At 32.1% G+C, this 22,207-nt stretch overlaps 1 protein-coding gene across 1 annotated transcript; it reads left to right on the top strand.

Moving 5' to 3' along the window:
* The first annotated feature begins 2,573 nt into the window (after positions 1–2,573).
* On the top strand, positions 2,574–7,690 carry LOC148605969 (uncharacterized). The gene is made up of 6 exons (XM_088550140.1): positions 2,574–2,679; positions 2,894–3,125; positions 4,344–4,435; positions 5,365–5,442; positions 6,167–6,181; positions 6,536–7,690. Exons 1-6 carry the CDS (start codon positions 2,619–2,621, stop codon positions 6,925–6,927), a joined length of 870 nt encoding a protein of 289 aa, XP_088406266.1. The 5' UTR covers positions 2,574–2,618; the 3' UTR covers positions 6,928–7,690.
* Positions 7,691–22,207: the final 14,517 nt, after the last annotated feature.

The raw sequence follows: 22,207 nt of genomic DNA on the forward strand, positions 1-22,207 counted from the left end.
TACAAGGAGCTGACATTATTGTTTTATTTCAGATATTTAGAAAATTTCTTCGCTTCTCTTGACCAATTTATATTGATTTTGATATTTTTGCTACAGAAAACCTTGTCATTGTTAAAATAAGCAGCCGAAGTCATCCATAAAATATCGATTGTGATTAAAACGCAAAGCCTGCAATATTCAAAAATATTGGTGTCTCAGATATACATTGATGAAATAAAAACTTTTAAATACGAAATGCTATAATGTTTAATATCAGTTTTAATGGTCATAAATTATAAGATAAAATGCATCTATATTTTTTTATTCCCTTCCCACAAACAAAACATACCTCTTTAATCAAAAGAGAACAAATAATAATAATATTAATGTAATAATAATAATAATAACAATAATAAATAACGAAAACATGATATAAAAAACTATAGTTGCAATGTGCTGATTGTTAAAGCGATAATGTCTCGAGGTGGACAAACAAAAAAACCAAAACAACACAAAACAAAAAACAAACAAAAACAATTAAAAAACAAAAAAATGTACCAATATTACAGGATCCACATAAAAAACGTAAAAAGTATAGTCAGCATTTTTTCATAGACATTAAATTTTTCAATTTGAAACAACACAATTATAAGAAACATTCTATTTTCATTGAGGTATACTGTGATCTGATTAGGATTATATTAAATGTATCTCATTATAATGTTCAGTTCTGTCTGAACAATCCGACAATCCGTCTAATCCAGCCCCTTTATAAAAACTAATTACAATTCGAACCTTTGAAAACAACTGTCTTGACCGAACCAATTTTAAAAGAGTTGTTTTTACAGATGCCATTGTATTAATATTATTATAGATCAAACTATTATATTTTTACATTTACTTACACATTTTACATATTTTAAAGAAAATCGTTCTACACATAGGCACCAAATTTTTATCGTCGACGTTAACAGTTGTCAGTTTCATGATTTTTCCTTTTAATTTGACTTCCGAAATATGAAGTCCGATTGATTTATTACGTTTTTCATACTACTTCTCTTATCTTCTTAAGAAGTTAACTACTATTTATACATAGGTTGGGTCTTAATATATGGTTGTTTTATCGATAGCTTTAACCCTGTTGTCGGTGATCTCACACTATATCGTTTATGTTTTGTTTCACTGTTGTCGTCATTATGCATTATCTGATACCTTTAAGATAAAGGTTTCTCTTAAAGTCTTATGAAATTTGTTATTGGTTATAACGCTTCATATTTTGCTTCCTTTAACTTGTAAGTCAATAATTTAAGTTATAAATCTCATTTTAGATTTTTAAGTTTTAATTTTATTTGTAGAAAAGTGATACACGCATGGCGTACATGATCTAAGTACATTATAACATTATTCATAACTATGTTTATAAAAAATTAGCAGACGTTGATCAAATCAAATTCTATAGAGCGATTGGTTTCAATTAGTTTGATGCATATATGGTGAATACAAATAACTATTTGTACAGTTACACAAAAATGAGGTTATACAACAAACTAAATTAAACGAAAGTATTGATATAATATTTGATAAATATAGCTAATAATTTCCGTGCTTAAAATATTTAATGAGTACGCTTTATACATATAATGATATTTAATTTTCTTATCAAGCAACAAAGGTTAGTAATTATTTAAAAGAAACTTATCGACCCTTGTATTATTGAAACTAAATATAATATTTTCAATGTTCGACTTCCATTCCTGTACTTTTATAACACCCATTTTGAAGAGCTGTAACGTTCCATTTTTTTCTTAATTTGTCTCATTATATGAAAAAAAAACAGCTGTGTTTAGGCAGTCAGAATACAAATCACATGCATCTTTGTTCAAATAATGGACCTGTCTCTTCAACCTTAGATTTTTTGGAAGTAAAAGAGTAATCAAGGGAACCAAGGTTATAGCGGTAATCAAAAGAATGTAATTCAGGGACAAAGACCAGATATGGAAAACAGAACATAAAGTAACTAACATCATACATACAAAGTAACAAAAGCAAATGAGCAACTTGGACTCCACTAAAAACTTTGAGCATGGACCAGGTGCACCGGTAGGGTAAGCGTCCACTGCTTTTCTAGAAACAACCGAATTGCTCATAAAGAGTCAAGTCCGTGGTTGACAAACGGGGAAAGGAATACTATGACACGTTGAATAAATCAGTTTTCATGGCCTTTTTGGATACACCATAACGATCCACGAGTTCATGATGAGGACCATAAAACTTATGTAGTGATGACTTCAAACATGCAGCAAAATAACCCTGTTCGAGACTTGTTTGAAGTCTAGCGCGATACAAAAAGTCTGCGTAGTTACGGCAAGCTCTGGCATAACGTATGAGTTAACATTAACCAAATAACTTAATTTGTTAACAGGCTTTCTGGTTGGTTGATTCTCATTGGACTTTTTGTACAACCTGGTTTGGTACTGAAATCAACCTCAGTGAATATCAGTTATATCATGAAGCGTTATTGCAGATTTGCATGATTAAATTATATGTAGGTTTTTTGTTGACTTTATAAGACTATATAAAGGCGTTGCTAATGATACTTAATCATAATGTAGTTGATACTACAATCAGTCGGTAACAAGATGACTTTTGTTCTTCTGGTTTCAACGCTTTTGGTTGCAACGTATGGTCAAAATGTTCCAGGTATTTTATTTATTTTTCTATAACAAAAAGAAACTATATAGGCTTAAACCATATTTTGAATCATTTGTACCTTTATCAGTCCTGCAAATAGCCAGTCATAGAAGATTATTTTATAATACCAAGAAGGTATTACCTTAAAGTAAATAGGGACATGAAAAACAAGTTAATACTGGGTTAAAACAACTGCTTCATTTCTACTGTGTAATTTTTACAGGATCGACATGCTCAAATTTAGATGCATCATTCCAAAATGAATGGATACGCGAAAGTAACGGACTTACTAGTAAGATGACTCTGTCAGGCACATCACTTACTTACGAAGTATTTGAAGAAATACAATTAGTAGGCGGTGGAGTAGGAGGCGGAGGGGGAGGTGGAGGCGGAGGTGGAGGATTTACTCTAACATTCCAATGCGAAAAGGAAAATGGTGAATTCAGGATGTACAGGTATATGTGGTTTATCGTATAAAATTTATTAATATGTAAAAACTATTCCTTATATGCTAAAATGGGCTTGACAAATACATGTAAAGGTCACGTCGCTCCAGTCCGTATATAAATACGAATTATTATGACAATTTACCCAACTAATTTTCGAATTAACGCCCGGTCCAATATGGAAAGCCACTTTGTATTAATTTCCTGTTTCGGGTTCATCAAAGGACCAATATAGATTTCTACACAGTCCGGCTTTTCGGACGAAGTGTTAGGATCCTTAATTAAAATGTTACTCGCCGATGCTGTATTGGCGCCCTCTTTATTCTCGGTCAGCTGTAATGGCCAATAAAGAGTTTGCCAGTTATTAATATAAAAAAAGAAAGCAAATAAAACTACAAAAGCAATCATGTACAACAAAAGAGGTGTTTGTTTATTCATATATCAATATTGAATGTGTTTTAATATGTTTGCAATATATATACGATTGGTAAGTTTTTAGAATTTAATACGTCAGCAAACCTGTACTAATAAAAACAGTATAAAATTAAATTTAAAGATGTAGACCTATGGTAAGGGGCAAAACTTTTAGAAAGCATTTGAAGGTTTGTATTCATTATTTTACATTAATCTCATGTAAGCATCAAAGTGACTAGGACTGATTTGATTCTCTTTCAATGGAAAGCTTGAAAGGCTTTGGTGAAATTGAATATGATACAAACATATCGCTGTTTCATGAGTTATGTCCCTTATCCTAGGTCTACCTTCTTAATATTATTGATATGACATTACCAAACGTTTAAGTGGCCCTATTTTCACTATGATCACAATCAAAATGTAGTACATGTGATACTGTGAAAACATTACTATTTCCTTTTGTTCAAAATCAAAACAATTTGTTTTTGTTATATTTCATTCGCCTTGATATCACTATATATATAAATAAATAAATATAGCCTAGTTGGCCGAGTGGTCAAGGGCGCTGGACTTTGTGCAGGCGGTGTTGCCATAGATGTCACAGTGGTCCGAGTTTGAGTCCCGCCGAGGGAACGACCAAAACTGTGCATCGCAAATTTAACAGTTCTAACATCGTTGGGAATTGTACAGATCTTTATATATATATATTCAAAAAGATAGCTTAGTAGCGAAGTGCAAAAAATGGACAGTTCTTTGGGAAGAAAATTCAATCAAGTTTCTTTAATATTTGCTTGAAATTGTTTTATATCATAGGCTTACCGAAGCAGAGGGAGTTATTACCTATGAATATATGTGCTTAAAATTGGTTGCGACGGAAATACCCGAATTCATTCAGGCATTCGTGTGTATGTATACTAGTTATCAAATAGTAGAGAAATAAATGAACATGCATTTTAATCCTTATTTTTTTTATAAGTAATTACCGAAATACATGTTATGGTTCCTGACTACACATTAACAAAACAAGATTATCATGATAATGTCGTACTGATTCTCAAGCTAATGACTAAGTTGATTATATAATTGTATTTGTTTTATCATCTTTATATCAATTTATATTTAATATTGTTTGTTTGGGATAGCTCATGTGTTATATGATATAGTCAATAAGTTTAAATCGTCCATAGAACAACATTTTCGAATGAAGTCTTCACTCATTGTATAAGTTATTAAAAGAGTAATCAAGGGAACCAAGGTTCGGAAATCTAAAGAATGTTATCCAGGGACGAAAACCGGACATACACAACAAAGAACATAAAGTAACTAAAATAATACATACAAAGTAAAAAAAGCAAATGAGCAACTCGGACTCCGAAAACAATTACATACGTGATTAGCATTAAACCTGACAAATGCATTTGTAGGAAATGATAATGTATTTTCCTAGACTGTAGGAAGGTTATCTATCTTGCAGCGATTAACGGAAGAAATTTGTACTCAAACTCGTCCTTAACGGAACTCATAGGTTTATATACTCATTAAGGATAGCAATTGGAAAATCAAAACGGAAATTCTCAACACTTGATCCTGAATAAAAAAAATAACAGCAGGTCGAGAAAATATCATAGTGAAACAGGAAATATATTATGTTTTGCTTACACGTTAAATACTGACGTTAGTCACTGAGTATTGTCGACATCCTTAGTACCACGACAGAAGCGTGAGATAAAAAAAAAGGTCAAGCGATAGGAATAATAGAGAAGACAAATTGCCGATAGATTGGTATGATGACTTATCATTGTCATTTATTTATTTAACTGTAACCCTTTTTCAGCCTTTGGAGATATGAATGATTTTTGTGTAACATGTCGTTTCAACGTGCATCCATATTCTTTCATGATACCTGGAAGTGGTAAGTGGTAATTATGTAATTAAAATTCAAAATGCCAGCATTGCCTCGCTTAATATTAACATGAAAATAATTTCTTTATTCTTTTGTTTTCGTTTTGTCTGTATTGTGACTATTTTTATTGTTGCTTATTTTGTCATTGATATGTTGGTTTTATATCTAGACGTTATCGTATCTAGCCTGATATTGGATTGAATCTTTGTTTACTGACGACGTAACCATAATGAATATAAATCATTAATCACAAGTCTGCATTTCCTATATTCCTGAATATTACACTTACAAACTGTTTTTGGAATTATGAAATGCTATTATACGGGGAATGTCTACATTTTTCTATTAAGGATTTTTTTTTTCATTTTTGACCGAGTTATGCGAGCAACACTTGGTCAATAATTTAGAAAATCCTTCTCATTCAATTTCTAATCGATCCCCATTCAATTTTATATTCGCCATTTGCTGGTACGTTAACTTCATCGGATTAAATACAAATGTATTATTTACCGAGTCAATTATTCAAATGATTTTGCGAAGCTGAATTAATAATTATATGCACCAGCATCAAACAGATTAAATGTCCATTCACAGAGGTTTTCTGCCTTTTTTACAATTAACTATATATTTTATGGTTATTATAAATTATCCAAATACAGCGATATTTTTGTGATTTTGATTATAAACATATCATTTATTACACCATTCTTATTATACTTTAACATTTTTCCAGACATCAACCTAGCCCGTAAGTACATGTTAATTGCAAAAGATTTCATTGCTCAGTTTTTTTCTTAAATAATGATTATACTATTAATAGAGTATACTTTGTATTACTTGTACAGATATGTTATGATTTATTTTGTTGTTTCGCTCAAGACTATTTTTTTCTTGTAAGCAAGTCGTGTCGTTATAAAAAAAGTACTTTGTAGACTAAAGTATTTGAAATCTTGAATATACGTAGCAACCTTTTCAGATCTTGACCTATTTTGTTTTGCAAGATAAGATATCAATTAAATTAAATAATAGAAATATGAATATGATGATCCGAAATAACGCAAAATTTGACGATTTTTTTTAATATAATATTTTGTTATTTAAGCTGATATTCCGGAAGAGCCGATCTGTAATACTCCATCGATATGTTCAGTCAGAGGAACTATCGATACACTATGTCCAAGTGAGTTAGATCTGTTCTGTGACAAGCTGATAAGTATTTTGGACAGCGGGTCAAGTGAAGAGTCTGTCAGCGAGGAAGACGAAGAGGAGGATGATGGCGGTTTGCATGTACAAGTAGATCCTTTTGGAAAACGAGGGGTACTGAGAAAGAAAAGGAAAAATACACCGAGGAAGGGAAAATCAGAAAAGAACAGGAATTCAGGAAGCGGAAGTAGGAGCGGAAACGGCAGAATGAATGGGAAGTGCAACAAGAAGCTTGCAGAAGAAATTAGAGCGCAATGCTTATCTTCAAAGGAAACATTACCAAACGCCTGAAAATCCTATAGGAAAAAAAACCCTTTTTCTCCTTTCCTTAAATGAGGACACTCTTTAACCCTATGCCTGAAAACAGTTAAGTGGATAATTTTTTTTAAGCTTCTTATGTGCTTGAATGAACTAGTGTCTGCTTCATTTCGATTTATTTACTCACTATACATTAGCCATCAATGTTGTATTCTTAAGAAAATCATATGGTCTTTACTTTGTTTAATATTCAAACATGTACGTATGTACTCTACTTTTTTCATGCATCCTTTTAAAATAGTGTATTCATATAAATATTCATATCATATATGCGCATTCTAGCCGATTGTATATTTAAAGGGTATCTATGTACCATGAGTGTTTTATGAAATAGATTGCTTTTTTATGAGAGTTAATCTTATTCAAACATAGGGATTTATCTATTGAATACAGAAGAACTTATACCAAGCGTTAAACAAATGTTTAAAATTTCTTTATTAACATTCAAAAACCGTAAATGAAACACTTATGCACTGTATACAATATACTGTGAAAGTACTTTAATTCGTGGATACTAATTTTCGTGCTTTTAGGAAGAAACAAAATTTGATAGATTCTTGAAATCGTGGTTTTAAGGTATACCCTCCTCGATGGGAATCTCCTTTACGTTTGAAACCAAATTTCTTAGTATGGCTGTCCTGCGAAAAATACGAAAATCCGTACCCCACCAATATTAGTATCTTCATAGTACATTAAAAGGCAAAACTGTTGGGTCAAAATAATGTTACTTTTGTTTTGTTTTGTCTTTTTGTTTTTCGTTGTGGTTCTGCTTTTGATCTATTGCAACTCAATTACAATTGTTGCATTTAAGAACATAATAATGCATGTGTTGAATTGAATGCATCGTTCAAAGTTAAATCTTGGTGTCATCAGTGTAAAACAGGTCATACAAACAGTTTCATCAAAAATCAGTAATCAGCTTTAACGAAAAATGAATTATTCAACACCAAGAAACGTTAACTTTAATTACTTTATAACAATCTAAACATGTTGCAAGAGATGAATATTCTGAGCCGGAAGTAAGTGTCTGTTTACATGTCTTTGGTCCATGTCTGATGTTCTCATAGAACAAGTCAAGACAATAATCCGACATACAAAACAGTACAATAGGGTATGTAAATCTCGTCATGTGACCCCGTGATTTGACCCCGAGAATGGGTCCTAATCTACTATTCAAAAGCATGGAGATTTGTCATTTAGAGAGCGTTGAGTTTAGTGTTAATTGGGCAATGTTTTCCTGTGTAAAAAATACCGATAAAAATGACAAATAACTATTTCTACATGATAAATGTAGTAAGAAAAAAAAACATAAATAAGAAGTTTTTGCATTGTTATATAGCGTTTCCAGTACCCGGAAGTAAACGATAAAATACAGGTCGGTCTTCGGTTTTCAATGCGTTCTTACATATCCTATTATACCTGTTTGTCGAGAGTTTATTTGTAAACTTGTGATTAAACGATAATTGATGTACAGTATTGGCGTATCCAGGTTCCATATTTATACAATTGGTAGTTCCACCACATTAGGTGTACAACGTACCCTTATATAGTAGAACAGAACCATCAACCCAGGTAAGTTATTGTGGTTCAGTACTTTGGTCCTGTTTTATGATACTTTACAAATTCTATTATAATCATTGCTTATTAATTGTGTATTAAACGCAATTTTTAGCAATCATAAACATTGAATCATACAATACACAAAAGTACATAAGATGCTGTTCAAAATATGTTCGAACTGTACTAATATAGTTCTGATTACTTGATAAATACGGAAGTACTAGACCAAAAACTCATGTCTACATAAAAAATTGCTATTCTGAGCGTTCAAGTCCATGGATTGTTTAACATATACAAAACACGAACAGTTCTAAGAACTAAGTGATTTTTTTGTATATTTCTTTGAAACGAACTCATAATTAATTCTTAATATTTTTGGAACATTTCGAAAAGCTTGGAATATATAAGAACGTATTTTCAGAACAATAGATATATATATGTTTGAAATAAAAAAAAAAGCTTACATCTATTATCTCGGGTTGGAGGAGAATTTACATTGTGTTTTACTGACCAAAGTTACAGATCTATCACATTAAATAAAGTGAAGCTCACTTGTTGTAAATTATACTGATCGCTACTTCTGTCGACAATAAAGTCCATATTACACCTTGGAACATCCTCTTGTGATCGTCCTGCTTTAGTAATACCAGGACCGATATCAATGGTAAATCTCCAACATCAACATTATCATAGTAACCACATTTAACGTGTTTACAAGGGTCTTTCATCTAAAATAATGTACATGCAATGGCTATCTATTCAAAACATCAATGCCATAATTATGTTTTTACACAAAGATATGTGACCGTACTAAAAGAGTTACTAGTAACAATGTATCATTTTTAATGATATGTTAGAATCGGATGTAAAATTATAGTCTTTCGAGTTGTAAAATCGTAAGCTTTTTGTGCATTCATATGAAGAATGAGGTCTAGATCCGAGATGATCTGCCTAAAACTGACAGAACAATTCATCAAATTTATACTGAAGATGTCGAAAAGAAGTAAGAGGTAACATGTTTGAAGTATACAAACAAAATGTTAAATATGTTCTTACACGAGTATGTACTGAAAATCTGGGATTTCTTCCACGGGCATAAATGTGAGAAATTTCGAGTGCAGAGCAGCGGAACGACTGAAAAGACAAATAATTTCTCAAACGAGTTGAAGAAAATCCAGACCTACAATAGATGAATAGTGTTTTGCAGTTTTACAGCCAAAAGCTTGGAATTACGATAAGGTCAATGAGTAATTTGCATAAAATAAGTGTCGTATTACTTTGTGCCGATTAACTATAATCACCCAAAAATTCCGTTGTATAGTAAGGTATAATGTGCAAATAAAAACATACATTATCAGATACAGATGTGGATCTGCGTACAAAATTTGTTTTAAAATGTATTCATTAACCCACTGAATTTTACGGGACTACTTTTACTTTGGCTATTTTATCCTGTCTGTCATGGGCTGTCTGTCATTGAAAAACAAGGGAAACAAAATAATAAATGATTCCGAAAATGTGCACTATGACTCGTTATCCACCCCTATTGGGTATGTTTGTAATGAAACAAAAAATGCAACAGAATCGATTGCAGTCAAACAATTTATCCGTGTATTGTAATGTATTCATATGTAAGAGGAAAAGTTTGCTTGAATTGAAAAAAATAGTCCTTAACTACTGAAAATAATTGATTGTGATTAATACCAAAATACTATTTTAACATGACATTTAATATAGATAAACTAGGTACTAATTTATTAAGCAGACATGTTTCGTTAAACTTGATATATATATTGACAATAGTCCATTAGAAAAAAAGTACTTTTTCTCGCCTTTAACTTCTTACTCACTTATAACATGCATAAGTTGTAAGTTGAGTTTTTATAGATCTGTACGTTTTAATGGAGCGTTCTTACTTGTCTTTTAATGATTATTGAGTTTTATAGTACTTTAACAATGAATTTCTTACTAATACCAGATGAAATTAGCATGATAATTCCTAAGAATATTTGCTTCTTTTCAAGGTTTAAATCGCCCAAAGTATAACAATTTTCTTAAAGGACGATTGCGCGACACAGTCGAGTTACCTCTCTTTTATTAAATGGTTATCATCAATATATCCACCAGAGCTCCAGAGTCAGGAGACTACAGAAACAACTTGGTCAGTATCTTTTATCTGACATCTAGAATTCGACAACAGAGGTCTTTTCAGTAATAAGATGTATGAAAATAGATGGCGTTAGTTTTAAAATTATACAGTTGACTTATCTGAGCAGCAATGTAACTTTCATCTCCCGCATATGGTGTTAATATCATGAATAGTTCACGCCAAAGCAAGTACTAACTACTCTTTAACGCCATGGATATCTGCGTAATAGACTCCTGAATGTAGGGTATGAAGAAATGCGTCTCAGAAGGTCGCTTACCAAATAAATTTACTGAAATCAGTCTTTGTGTAAATTATCCTTTGTAGTGATATGTCCACTATACAAACACTATAACACCAAAGTCTGCAACTGTAAGTTAATCACCGCCGATTTATTCACGACGCAATGAAAGGGAGAGGTTTGGCGCGCTGTAATACATTTTACTCATCATTTCGTTTGAAATGCCTATACCAAGTTAATACCATTGCAGAACCAGCTACATCGGTGCGGTATTTTCTATTTTGTTCTGAAATTAGGATTGAATGATTTTTGAAACAAATAATTAGCCATACATGGTACCTCATTAAAAAAAAAACTATTACACGCATGTGTGTTACTGAGCTTTGTCATATTTTCAAAAACGAAAACGAGCCACATTTGAACTCATCTTCATGTGTGTGTGAAATATAAAAAATGCAGTCAGAAGATGACAAAATTGTAAATTCAAATGTAAATGACAGGCCATTTAATATATATATATATATTTTTACAAAAAGTGCAGCGGGAAGTCTGCAAAATCTACATGGACGTTAATAAATGGCTCGTTACTTGCTTGAGATGAGATATTTTTGCGTTTCCCTGAATTTCCACGAATTAAAAAAAAACAATAAAAACGCTTCCGATTACAAAATCTTTCTGCAGCATTTTTAAAGTAACATGAAATATGCTGTTTGAAATGAAGTATGGATAAAGTAAATCGATATATTTCATGTCATTACACTTTTGAATTATCTAAACCATATGTATTTTGTATGGTGTTTTTATTTTCATATCCAACAATTCCTTAGCAATATTTCCCTTCATTGATAATTATTGCTATGACCTTTCATTCTCCGAAATCTACAAGACTCCTTTAAGCATTTGTTTTATTAGAAACAAAATTACATTTAGCATCAAAGATTCAGTTTGGCATGCCAGTTAATTGCTACTAGTCCTTAGTTTGTAAATCTGAGCAATTCATTTTCAGTTTCTTTATTACAGTTGTAAAAAGGAACCAGAGCTTTTTGAACTGAAGTTGTGTGTGTTTAGTTGTGTAATATTTATTTTTTACAATGGCCAGATTTTTAATGGGGAGGATGGTGATCACGCCAAAGTACGTTACCCCGCCATATTTTTGCGCCTGTCCCAAGTCAGGAATTTATGGTCTCTGTATGTCTTTTGTCGTTTTCACCTTAAGTTTTTTTATGTTACTTAAGGGGTATGGGGGCAACACTTCGGGTGTTCGTGAGTAAATTGCTGTTTTGGGCCAACTGCAACATGCCTGTGGTATGAGGATTTCCTAGTCTTAACTGAAGACCGATCGGTAGCCTTAGGCTGACATTGTCATTCCGTTGAGGTTGCTGGCTCTTTGACAAATACACCATACTATGAAATTTTAAAGTAAATTCTTGACGTGCAGTCATTCAGGATCAAATATTCATGCTGTCCCCACGGACAATTAAAACACTTTGTTATAGGTTTCTTTACATACTTGTTCCACTTGCTGTGGTCCACTCATGAAAAGACGGAATTTCAACACATTTTGGGTTTTGATTAAAAAAATTAAATAAATATTGCGGTGGTCGTGGTATCTATGAGGTTTAGAGTAAAGAATGGTTGAAAGTATAATTTGGTGGAAAGAATAACACAAATATTTGTGCAGGGTTGGAGAACACATGCGTGTCAAATTTAGTCGAGTTTCTAACGTATCTTTAAAATATTTACAGGAGAGACATGCTCGAATTCAATTCAAAATGACTGGATACAGGAAAGGTTGGATTATACTTATCATATTATTCTGTCGGACACAACAGTTACATATGAACTACACCATTTTGAACAATTAGTACTTACTGCAACATTGGAATAGGTATGGTATATTAGATTTTCTTATTAAACAGACAAATCAGTAAACCATATGACTTATTTCGTATTTGGCAAGAATTTGTTGTCGCCCAAAAAACATAATACCGTAACTAATGTCCATATGTTTTTTTTTTTTATGGAGCGTCCATAAATTACAATTTAACCCAAAGTATTGCCTATATTATACTTGTCAGATGTAGCGCTATCTTTATCACAAAATACACAAATTCTTCAATTTTGACATCACTTTCTAAATTCATATGCGATACAGTCCATATAATTTCCTACCGGTCCATTTAACGGTAGATGGACCGGCAAATATATCTTAAAAAGTTAACACATGAAAATCTTATTATATACATGTATATATATACATATCCAATATGTCATGTAAAAATATGAATTAATTGAGAAAATACCAATATCTCACTAATTATTTTTTTTACAAATATGTGCAATGTTGATATGATTGGTATTTTACCTTACCTTCGTACCAATTAAAACAAGAAAGAGAAGTGCAGGGTAAATTTCATTAACATTCGTTTCATTAAAAAAAATTCAAAATGTTTCGGTTTGCTACAGTGAAGCATTACTGCTTTTTCCAATAACAAATTCCTTTTCCCTCGTCTTCTTCTTGTTTTATCAGGTTCGTAAATTGTTTGCTTTTTTATCCAAATATTTTTTGTGGTTTTTCCGTTTTTGTAGGATCGACTTTTGTATCCGGGCTATCATTTCTGAGTCGAATTCGTCGAGATCAAAGCGTAACAAGTGATAGTTTTTTGTAGAAGTGATATTTTAATCGATCGGTCATCCATTTGTTTGTTCAGGGACAGCAAAATTAAAAAAAGATCTGTTTGCCCATGACAAAGGACATTAGGCTGACAATATATGCCTCATTTCTATATTTATGTGCGTTTTATATATATTTCTTTTGTACTTTCTTGATTATCAAATCGTTTATAAAGTAGTATTTTACTGGCGTATATTTTTATGAGACTTCAAAAAAATTTATAGATAAACTATGATTACGGCAATGGTCATATTCAATCAATTACCTGCAATTCGTATAATACAAAATTTAAAAAATGATGTATTTGATAGGGAACTGAAATTAGCCATGTGTGCATGAAAATCGTTACGACAAAGCTGCATGAATTCATTCGAGTATTCTCAGGTACGTATTCGACTTATCAAATAGTAGTTTATTTAATGAATACACATTTGTAATTAATTGTATGGTTACTTTATTGCATTTTCGAATTACGACGACACGTGTTATATAGACGATTTCGCCTTCTTTCTGTGCATCGTTCATTTAAACAATGAGTTTGCCAACGTCAAAGGCAATATGACAACGCAATAACTACAGAAGGAAATCATGACGTTTTCTCCTTGACTGTATGAAGATTGTCAAAATATTCAGCGTTTTACGTACTCGTCCATAATGAAACCCTCCGATTGAATAAACTTATTAGAGTAAAAACAAAACAGAATTTATCATCACTTTTCTAACAAAATGCAGAACTTGAATACATTCGTGAATTGTTTATCTTTTTTATCCATTTTTTTAATCATACAATACCAACCTTTTCAGTCGGCGATGAAGTGCCTGGGAATGATTTTTGTGATGCCTGTCGTTTCGATGAAACCCAATTACTTTCATGTCACCCGGAAGTGGTAAGTTCTTATTATATTCGTACAATGAAGGCTTAAATTATTGTGTTAAATTTTGTATTTCGGTTTTGCTAGTTTTGTTTCGTTTGGTTTGGTTTGTTTCAAAACCATCGTCAAAATACACTATAGATGTTTTTTAAATGCAGGAATTTTCGATCGACAACAAAAATTTGTCCAGTGTGGTGGACGCGTTTTTCGACATTCTATCGGGAACAAATTGTGTTCCTCTACTCGCTGACCAATTCCTTCATTCTTATTAGTCTGACATTATAGCTGATCTAATCCAAAGAAAACATATCGTTAATAGTGTCCCTTTGATCTCAGTTTCCGCTATAAAGATTTGTATTATAGTTAAACATTCTTCTATACGACAAACGCGATGACTTGTCATTCCGTATTATCAACTTTCTCTTCATCTGTGACAACAACCATTATGCACCTTCGTATTGAGATTTTATATCAAAATTCATACGTTATGCCAGAACTTGCCATAACTAGGCAGAGTTTTGTTTGTACCGAGCTAGACTTCTTACAATTAGGCCTCTGGAACACAGTTATAATGCTACAAAATCGAAGTAATCACTACATAATTTTTATGGTCGTCTTTATGAAGTCGTTGATCGTTACGTTGTATCCATTTGCCCTATGAGAACCGATTTGTTCAACGTGTCATAGTTTTTATTTCCTCTTTCGTCTACCTCTGACTTGACCTTTAATGAGCAACTCAGCGGATGTTTCTAGAAAAGCAGTGGACACTGACCCTACCGACTTTTCTTGAGCTACTTGGCGGTGTGTCTTGAAAGAGTAATCAAGGGAACCAAGGTTATATCAAAAGAATGTAATCCAGGGACAAAGACCAGACATGGAAAACAGACATACACAACAAAGAACATAAAGTAACTAAAATCATACATACAAAGTAACAAAAGTAAATGAGCAACTCAGACTCCACTAAAAACTTTGAGCATGGACCAGGTGCACCGGTAGGGTAAGCGTCTTTTGCTTTTCTAAAAACACCCGCCGAGCTGCTCATAAAAAGTCAAGTCCGGGGTAGACAAACGCGGGAAGGAAAAATATGCCCCATTGAATAAATCAGTTTTCGTGGTGCTGATGGATACACCGTAACGATCCACGAGTTCATGAAAAGTAGAGGATGCTTTTCCTACCGGTTCGCCTGGTCCGTGCTCCCAGCTTTTAGAGGTTTGCAAGTGCCTTATTTAACTTTGTTGCTTGTACGTATTATTTTGGTTAGTTTTATTTTATGTTCTCTGTTGCGTGTATTTTGTTTTCCATGTACTGTCATTTTCCCTGGATTACATTCTCTTGATTTCTGCTAGAAGTTTGGTTACCCTTGATTATTGTCAGCCCTTTTTTCTGTTTTTCATTAGGGATTTCTTGTTTTTGTCTTTTCTAGGTTGCCTTTTATGTTGAATATTTTCTTATAACTTGGTATTACTGTTCCCCGCTACACATTTTTGGTACCATGAGAGGTTTTTTTATGGTAAACCTCTCCTCTTACTTTCTCTCTCTCTCTCTCTAATATCCTTTGCCCATCCTAAACCTGTGTAAGTTCAAAATGATACATTCCGTTTTACAGTATCCCCATTCATCATTTATTTTCTCCATCGCCTGGTTTACATTGTTTTATTTTACATAGTACGTATCGTGTCAATTATCAAAAGTAAATAAGTGTATAAACCACTAAGAGAAAATGTATGGCCATTCAAATGGGATAACCATTCTCCTCTGGTAACTATTTATCTATATAGTGGTAAAAATGGCCGCATATAGCTGTCGTTATACTTTCAGCAATAGCAGTTTTCAGAAGAAAGTTTAAATTTGTTTAAATGTATTATGTATTATGGTATTTTTTAAACCCTCCATCTATGAGTTTTTGACATCTAAAATAATAGAATTTCTAGATTTAATTTTTTATTCAATAGTTTAAGCAATTTATTTTCCATTTAGATTATACACATATCATTATTCACTTTTATTGATTATATTGTTATCATATTTCCAGGCATCAGCCTAGCTCGTACGTACATTCTAATACCAACTTTCCAAAGCTTAGTTTATTTTTAATAGAATAATTATGCCCAAAGAGTAATAAATCTAATACAAGTATACACATGCCCACATTGATCAAGATGCAAATATTAATTTACATTGTGTCGTTTACCTCTGGACAATTTTGAACCTCAATGTGAGTTGTTCCGTAAAGATTAAAAGTAATTTATTTATTTCATATAATAAAATACGTCATTTGTACACTAAGTACATATCTAAATAAATCAATATTTAGCACCGGACGTACTGACTCGGAGAAAACAGCAATTACGACTGATAGAAGATACCTTTTCTGTGTAATTATTATTACAAAGTTTTCAGATATTGACAAATATTGCTTTGGGAGAATATACATTAATTTAAATAACTTCATATTTAAAAAATGTAGACTTCTATCGGACTTCATTCTAACTCATTCTATAGATATTACTATAACTATATTATTTTTATAAAAAGCTGAAACTCAAGAAGAACCGATCTGTAATACTCCATCGATATGTCCTGTCATAGAGAAAACCGATACACTTTGTCCTAGTGAGCTAGATCTATTCTGTGGAAGGCTTCTGGCAGTGAGGAGACCGACGGTGAAAAGACCGAGAGTGAGGAAGACAAAGAGCAGGAAGATGGCGGTTTATTTGCACTAATTGATCCTTTTGGGAGACAAATGGAACGGACGAAAAGAAGGAAATACAATCAGAGGAAGAGAGGTATATCGGAAAAGGGTATGAATTCAGGAAGCGGAGGCAAGAGCGACAATGGATATGACAGAAGGAATGGGAAGTATAAAACAAGTTTGCAGCATAAATCAGAGCGAAAAGTTTACCTGCACCGGAGCCTTCACCATCCTCCTAAATATGGGTATCACGATAGCAGACAAATGGCAAACGTACGATTAAAAAATGAGCATTGTCCTATACTTTTTTGCGAAAAAGATACTGGTTAATCCGATGAATGAAAACAATGTTGAAGATAGTATTTTATTACTTCTTTCCTGCTCTATATATTTAACTTTTTGTTCTAATTGTTGTGACTTATATATTTAGATATCATGTCTACATTCTAAGGAGCATTATACACATTAGCTTATATCAATTTTCATATTTTTGTAATCAAATTTGTACATGCATAATTGTTAACGAGTATATTTATACATGTATCTGTATAATTTGACATGAAATGGACAATGTATTTGTTGTTTGTTCATTCTTCCGGAAATGACCCTTTGCGAGTTGCGATTAGCCAATGGAACATCTTAAAAGTGGCAGCGTCATAAACATATACAAAACAAAGACAAGAAAAAATGTGTCGTCACTAAATACGTTAGTATATGCTGTACTACAAGAAATGACCACGCTCTCTTCGAGAAGCAAACAATGTACATTTATATAAATTTTCATAGGGAAGCAGGCACTTATGTTCATTGCTTGTCTTACACTCGTAAAAGAAAGTCATTGTCTCTTTACTCATTTCGCTACTTCTAACTCGTGAAGAAGACTTCAATTTCCCAAACTCGTGAAAGATGTGTCGATCTTTAATCCTCACTCATGTAGGAACCTATCAATTTTCAGTCAAGGTCATATTGCTTCGAGATGAGTACCATTCAATCTAATCGTTGAAGTAAAGATGGCGTTAATACGCTTCGATTACATTGCTGTATGGGTGATAGTTACATAGTTGTATGATACATGTAGCGTTTACAAATACATGCTTGGTGCATCAATATCATGTACATGATGCGTTGTTGAAATGTAAAAAAAATACAGCGAACCGAATAAAATTATACATATAAAACTGAAGATGAGGAAAACAAGATGTCTCACATTAAATCACTAGCAAAATGAACTCCAACAAAAGATGAAGTACATAAGGATCTGCCCCTTAAAAAAGGGACGGCATTGCTTTCTCTGCCATCGACACAATGTTTGTAGACTTGTAACAATAATGAAGCTCCCAAGCCCGAGTTAAGAACGGGTTTCCCGTCAAATTTTATTTCGCTTTGGCGATATATTTCAATTTAACCAAGAATCATATTTAATACGAATTAAATAATGCGGAAATAGTGCAAGATATTTGAAAATGACAAATAAAATTAGGATTAACACCATATAACATGGCACATTACCAAGTATGTCTTGAAAACGTCGGGATGTAAAAAAAAAACATCGTGAAGATTTCAAAGAAAATGAAAGAAATCTCTTGTGTAAATTTAAAACCCTAATACGATGGTAGCTAGTGTAATTCATAATTGCAATTTAGAAAACACCACAGTGAAACATATGACTATTAAATCATCTTAAAAGAGCTGCATCCCTGCATCTAGTACTGTTAAAGTACTATTGTTCGTGTGGTACAAATTTTCGTGGTTTTATGGGAAAGCCAAACAAAGAAATTTTGTTCCCAACAAAAAATGGATTCCCTTTGAAGTTTATACTGGAAAGAACCAAACCACAAAGTCAAGAATCAATGAACTTGTGTTTCTTCCCTAATTCACGAAAATTAGTATCCACAGATTAAACTACTTGCACAGTATGTGTCCAGTCCGGTAGGTTTAAGACTGCGTGACGTGTCATCTTATTGAATATATCTTGTCTCATCGTCTGTAATGATAAAATTGAAAAAAAAGCTGAATAGTAGTTAAGAACTTTATTTGACAATATTCGCGCTCTACAAAAATATTGCTTCTAAGAAAGTGGGGTTTGATATTGGGAAGTTAAATTTTTTGTCATAATGTCCGATTGTCCCGCATTATCTCGTAGAAAATATGTAGTTAATCCTAGAAAGTTTCAATATTATGAAATAATACAAAACTGAAGATAAGACAAAGAAGACAACAAAAAAAGCAGCAGCACATGCAATCCCATCAGATAATTGAACAACTGCCATCTAAATTCGCAAACATATTGTCTACCAGACATTTGAAATGACAACAAGATCAAACTCCGTGCACTTCGTTAACATCACCGTATTTTTTTTTCACATACATATTTATCTTCATACTTCAATAAAAAATGTCTTAGCCAAATACCGTTTGAAAATTGATACAAGTTCGGTTCAGACAGGGGTTTGGTTTTTAAGGTTAAAATGCCTTAGAACTATATAAAAGTGGCAGCTGTATACATGTTTTGGGGCTCGATTTAACAGGTGTTATATAATACAAGAGATCAATATCTAAATGATACGAAATTTTGTTAATTTTCCATTTCATTAATTTTTTTTCAGTAAACTGTGATTGGGAAAGGTTTTGCTGGTACAAAGTATCGTGTGTAAATATAATCTACATGTATTCTTAGAACTAAACAAATGAGAGTTACGTTGCAAAAAGTGAAGTCTGTAGTACAACCACCTTTTTTATTTGTTGATATTCCTACTTGTAGTGTTTTGAGTTGTATTTATAATGACTGGACGTAATGTTTTACTAACATGTTCTTTCATACTTGAATGTGGAAGATTGGACTTCCTTATGTCACCTCTGCACTCAAGCAAATGGTTTTAAGAAATCGTTGAATACTTTTGAGACATTTAAATTTTAAAGAAATACACAATTAATCTTTTTAAGTGAATACAACTTAGGTATTCCACAAATATATAATAGTCATTCACCATGAAATGTGGTAGAACCCTTTCTGCAATTCGTATTTTCTCTATGTTTATTCAACAAAATCTCCTGGAATTTATTTATCCTTATATCCCCCCTACTGTCAACCTCTTCGGTTGACTGACTTCTTATATAGCAAAACATATCTTACAAACTGACTAGGACAAACAAAATGATTGGATTAATAGCAAATGAAAATAAATGAACATAATTCTTACATACTGAGTGTGACTTACGAGCAAAATTTGATGAAACAAATACAAAATTAACGTTTAAAAATAATTGAATCGTTATATTTGTCCGAAATAAAAAAAGTAAAATCCATCATATAAACTAAAATAATTCATCATACAGCATTATACAGCTTAAAAAGTGATTTCCCATAATATTACATCATGAAACAGAAGCCGAATTTCAGGAAAAGCATACAGTTTCTTTCCTACATGATATTTGTCATTATTGCCAGGAAAGATTATTCAGACCAGGTCGGTGGTATTCACACTTTTATAGGAAATAAATGGTTTTCAAAGATTCCAATGATGCCCTTTGTGTTTCAAAATTATTTTGATAGAAGACCAATACTCCACATCAAAGAAAGCTGCTTAATCTTTGTGCGATTTTGTCAACAAATTATTCAGCGGACATGACATCATTTTGTCCAATACGAGCGTTGTAGTGAACATTGATAAAGTCAAGTTATGTAACGATATACACGTCAGTTCTCTTAGAGGAAACAAGTTTTATCTTAATACATCTGATGAAGCAATTTTACAATTGACAGCATTTGACTTACTTAGAGGACAACAAGGTACTTTGAGCAAATAGCTCTATACAAAAGGTCCTACATAACTAATATTTGATCAGAATGAAAATATAAGCACTTGTATTTATTTGAAAAGTTGCACGCTTCATTGAAAAATACTAAATTAGAAATCAAATATTCAGAATATATTTAATATGAATATTTAAATATGCATCTATATTCAATCGGATGAGATTATTAATCGCCCTGTGTTACGTTATAAAGTGTACGTTTTTGTAAGAATCAGGCAATATGGGAAAACTTAGAAACATATATGTCAAAACCCCACTATAATTTAACACAAGGATGCTTTATCTATTTAAAAAAGACTGCTATCTGATCTCTACATCACTTGATTTGCTCAGAATTTTTTGTTTTTTTTTAACAGACTTTTTTGCCCTTGAAATGTTCATTTACAGAGCATTTCAATGAAACAAAAACTCAATTTTCCAAAGTAATATAGACAGTACACTTAAGACCATTTAAGAAGCTTTTCTTGTAAAAAATATCGTGATGTTAAGATCTTATGATCAAATCATGTGTAAAATATGAATATAACAGATTATTTTCCAATAGCTTGAAATATGTCATTTACTTGCCAGCATTTTGCAGTAATGTTGATTCCCAGCTTTATACCGAAACAATACAGATTAATACAAGACATATATATCTTTTATTTTACTTTTGTTTTATATCATTACGCAGATAGAGACAGATTTGTGATATCAGAACCCTACTAGTGTGTGTTTTCCCTCTATATAATAATAAAAAAAAATCAAAAGAACAAAAAATAGATAATGCTCCAAAGTGTTTATATTTTACAGCCGTTGATAAACGTTTTTTTTTAATTATTATTATTATGTAACATTTGAATGCGCGTTGACACGGTTTTATATATAATATCACTAACAGAAAACAAGATTATCTAATGAAAATTTACATCGAAATATAAATTAACCCAAATTTGACGAAGTCTAATAGTGCTAAGTTTTCATAAGGATAGCTTCTAAAATAGTCTTTTAGAAATTATACTAGGAGACAATTTACTTCACTCGCCAGATTGAAGATAACGTTTTTTTTTAAGAAAAAATACATGAATGATACTATGCACATTTTATATTGAAATAAAAAAAAATAAAGCAAGCTGCGTTCAAAATTAGGGGTCGGGGAAATATCAGTATATGTAAAAGGAATTAATCCACCTAGTTCTGTACCGAATTATTTGCTCAGCGCTCCTGCTAGGACGCCTAATCTTATTGGTGCCTCTGGTGAATGCCCTGT

The sequence above is a fragment of the Perna viridis genome, chromosome 10 (assembly GCF_037379345.1).
Source record: "Perna viridis isolate PV_CMFRI_1.1 ecotype Kerala chromosome 10, ASM3737934v1, whole genome shotgun sequence".
Classification (NCBI taxonomy): domain Eukaryota; kingdom Metazoa; phylum Mollusca; class Bivalvia; order Mytilida; family Mytilidae; genus Perna; species Perna viridis.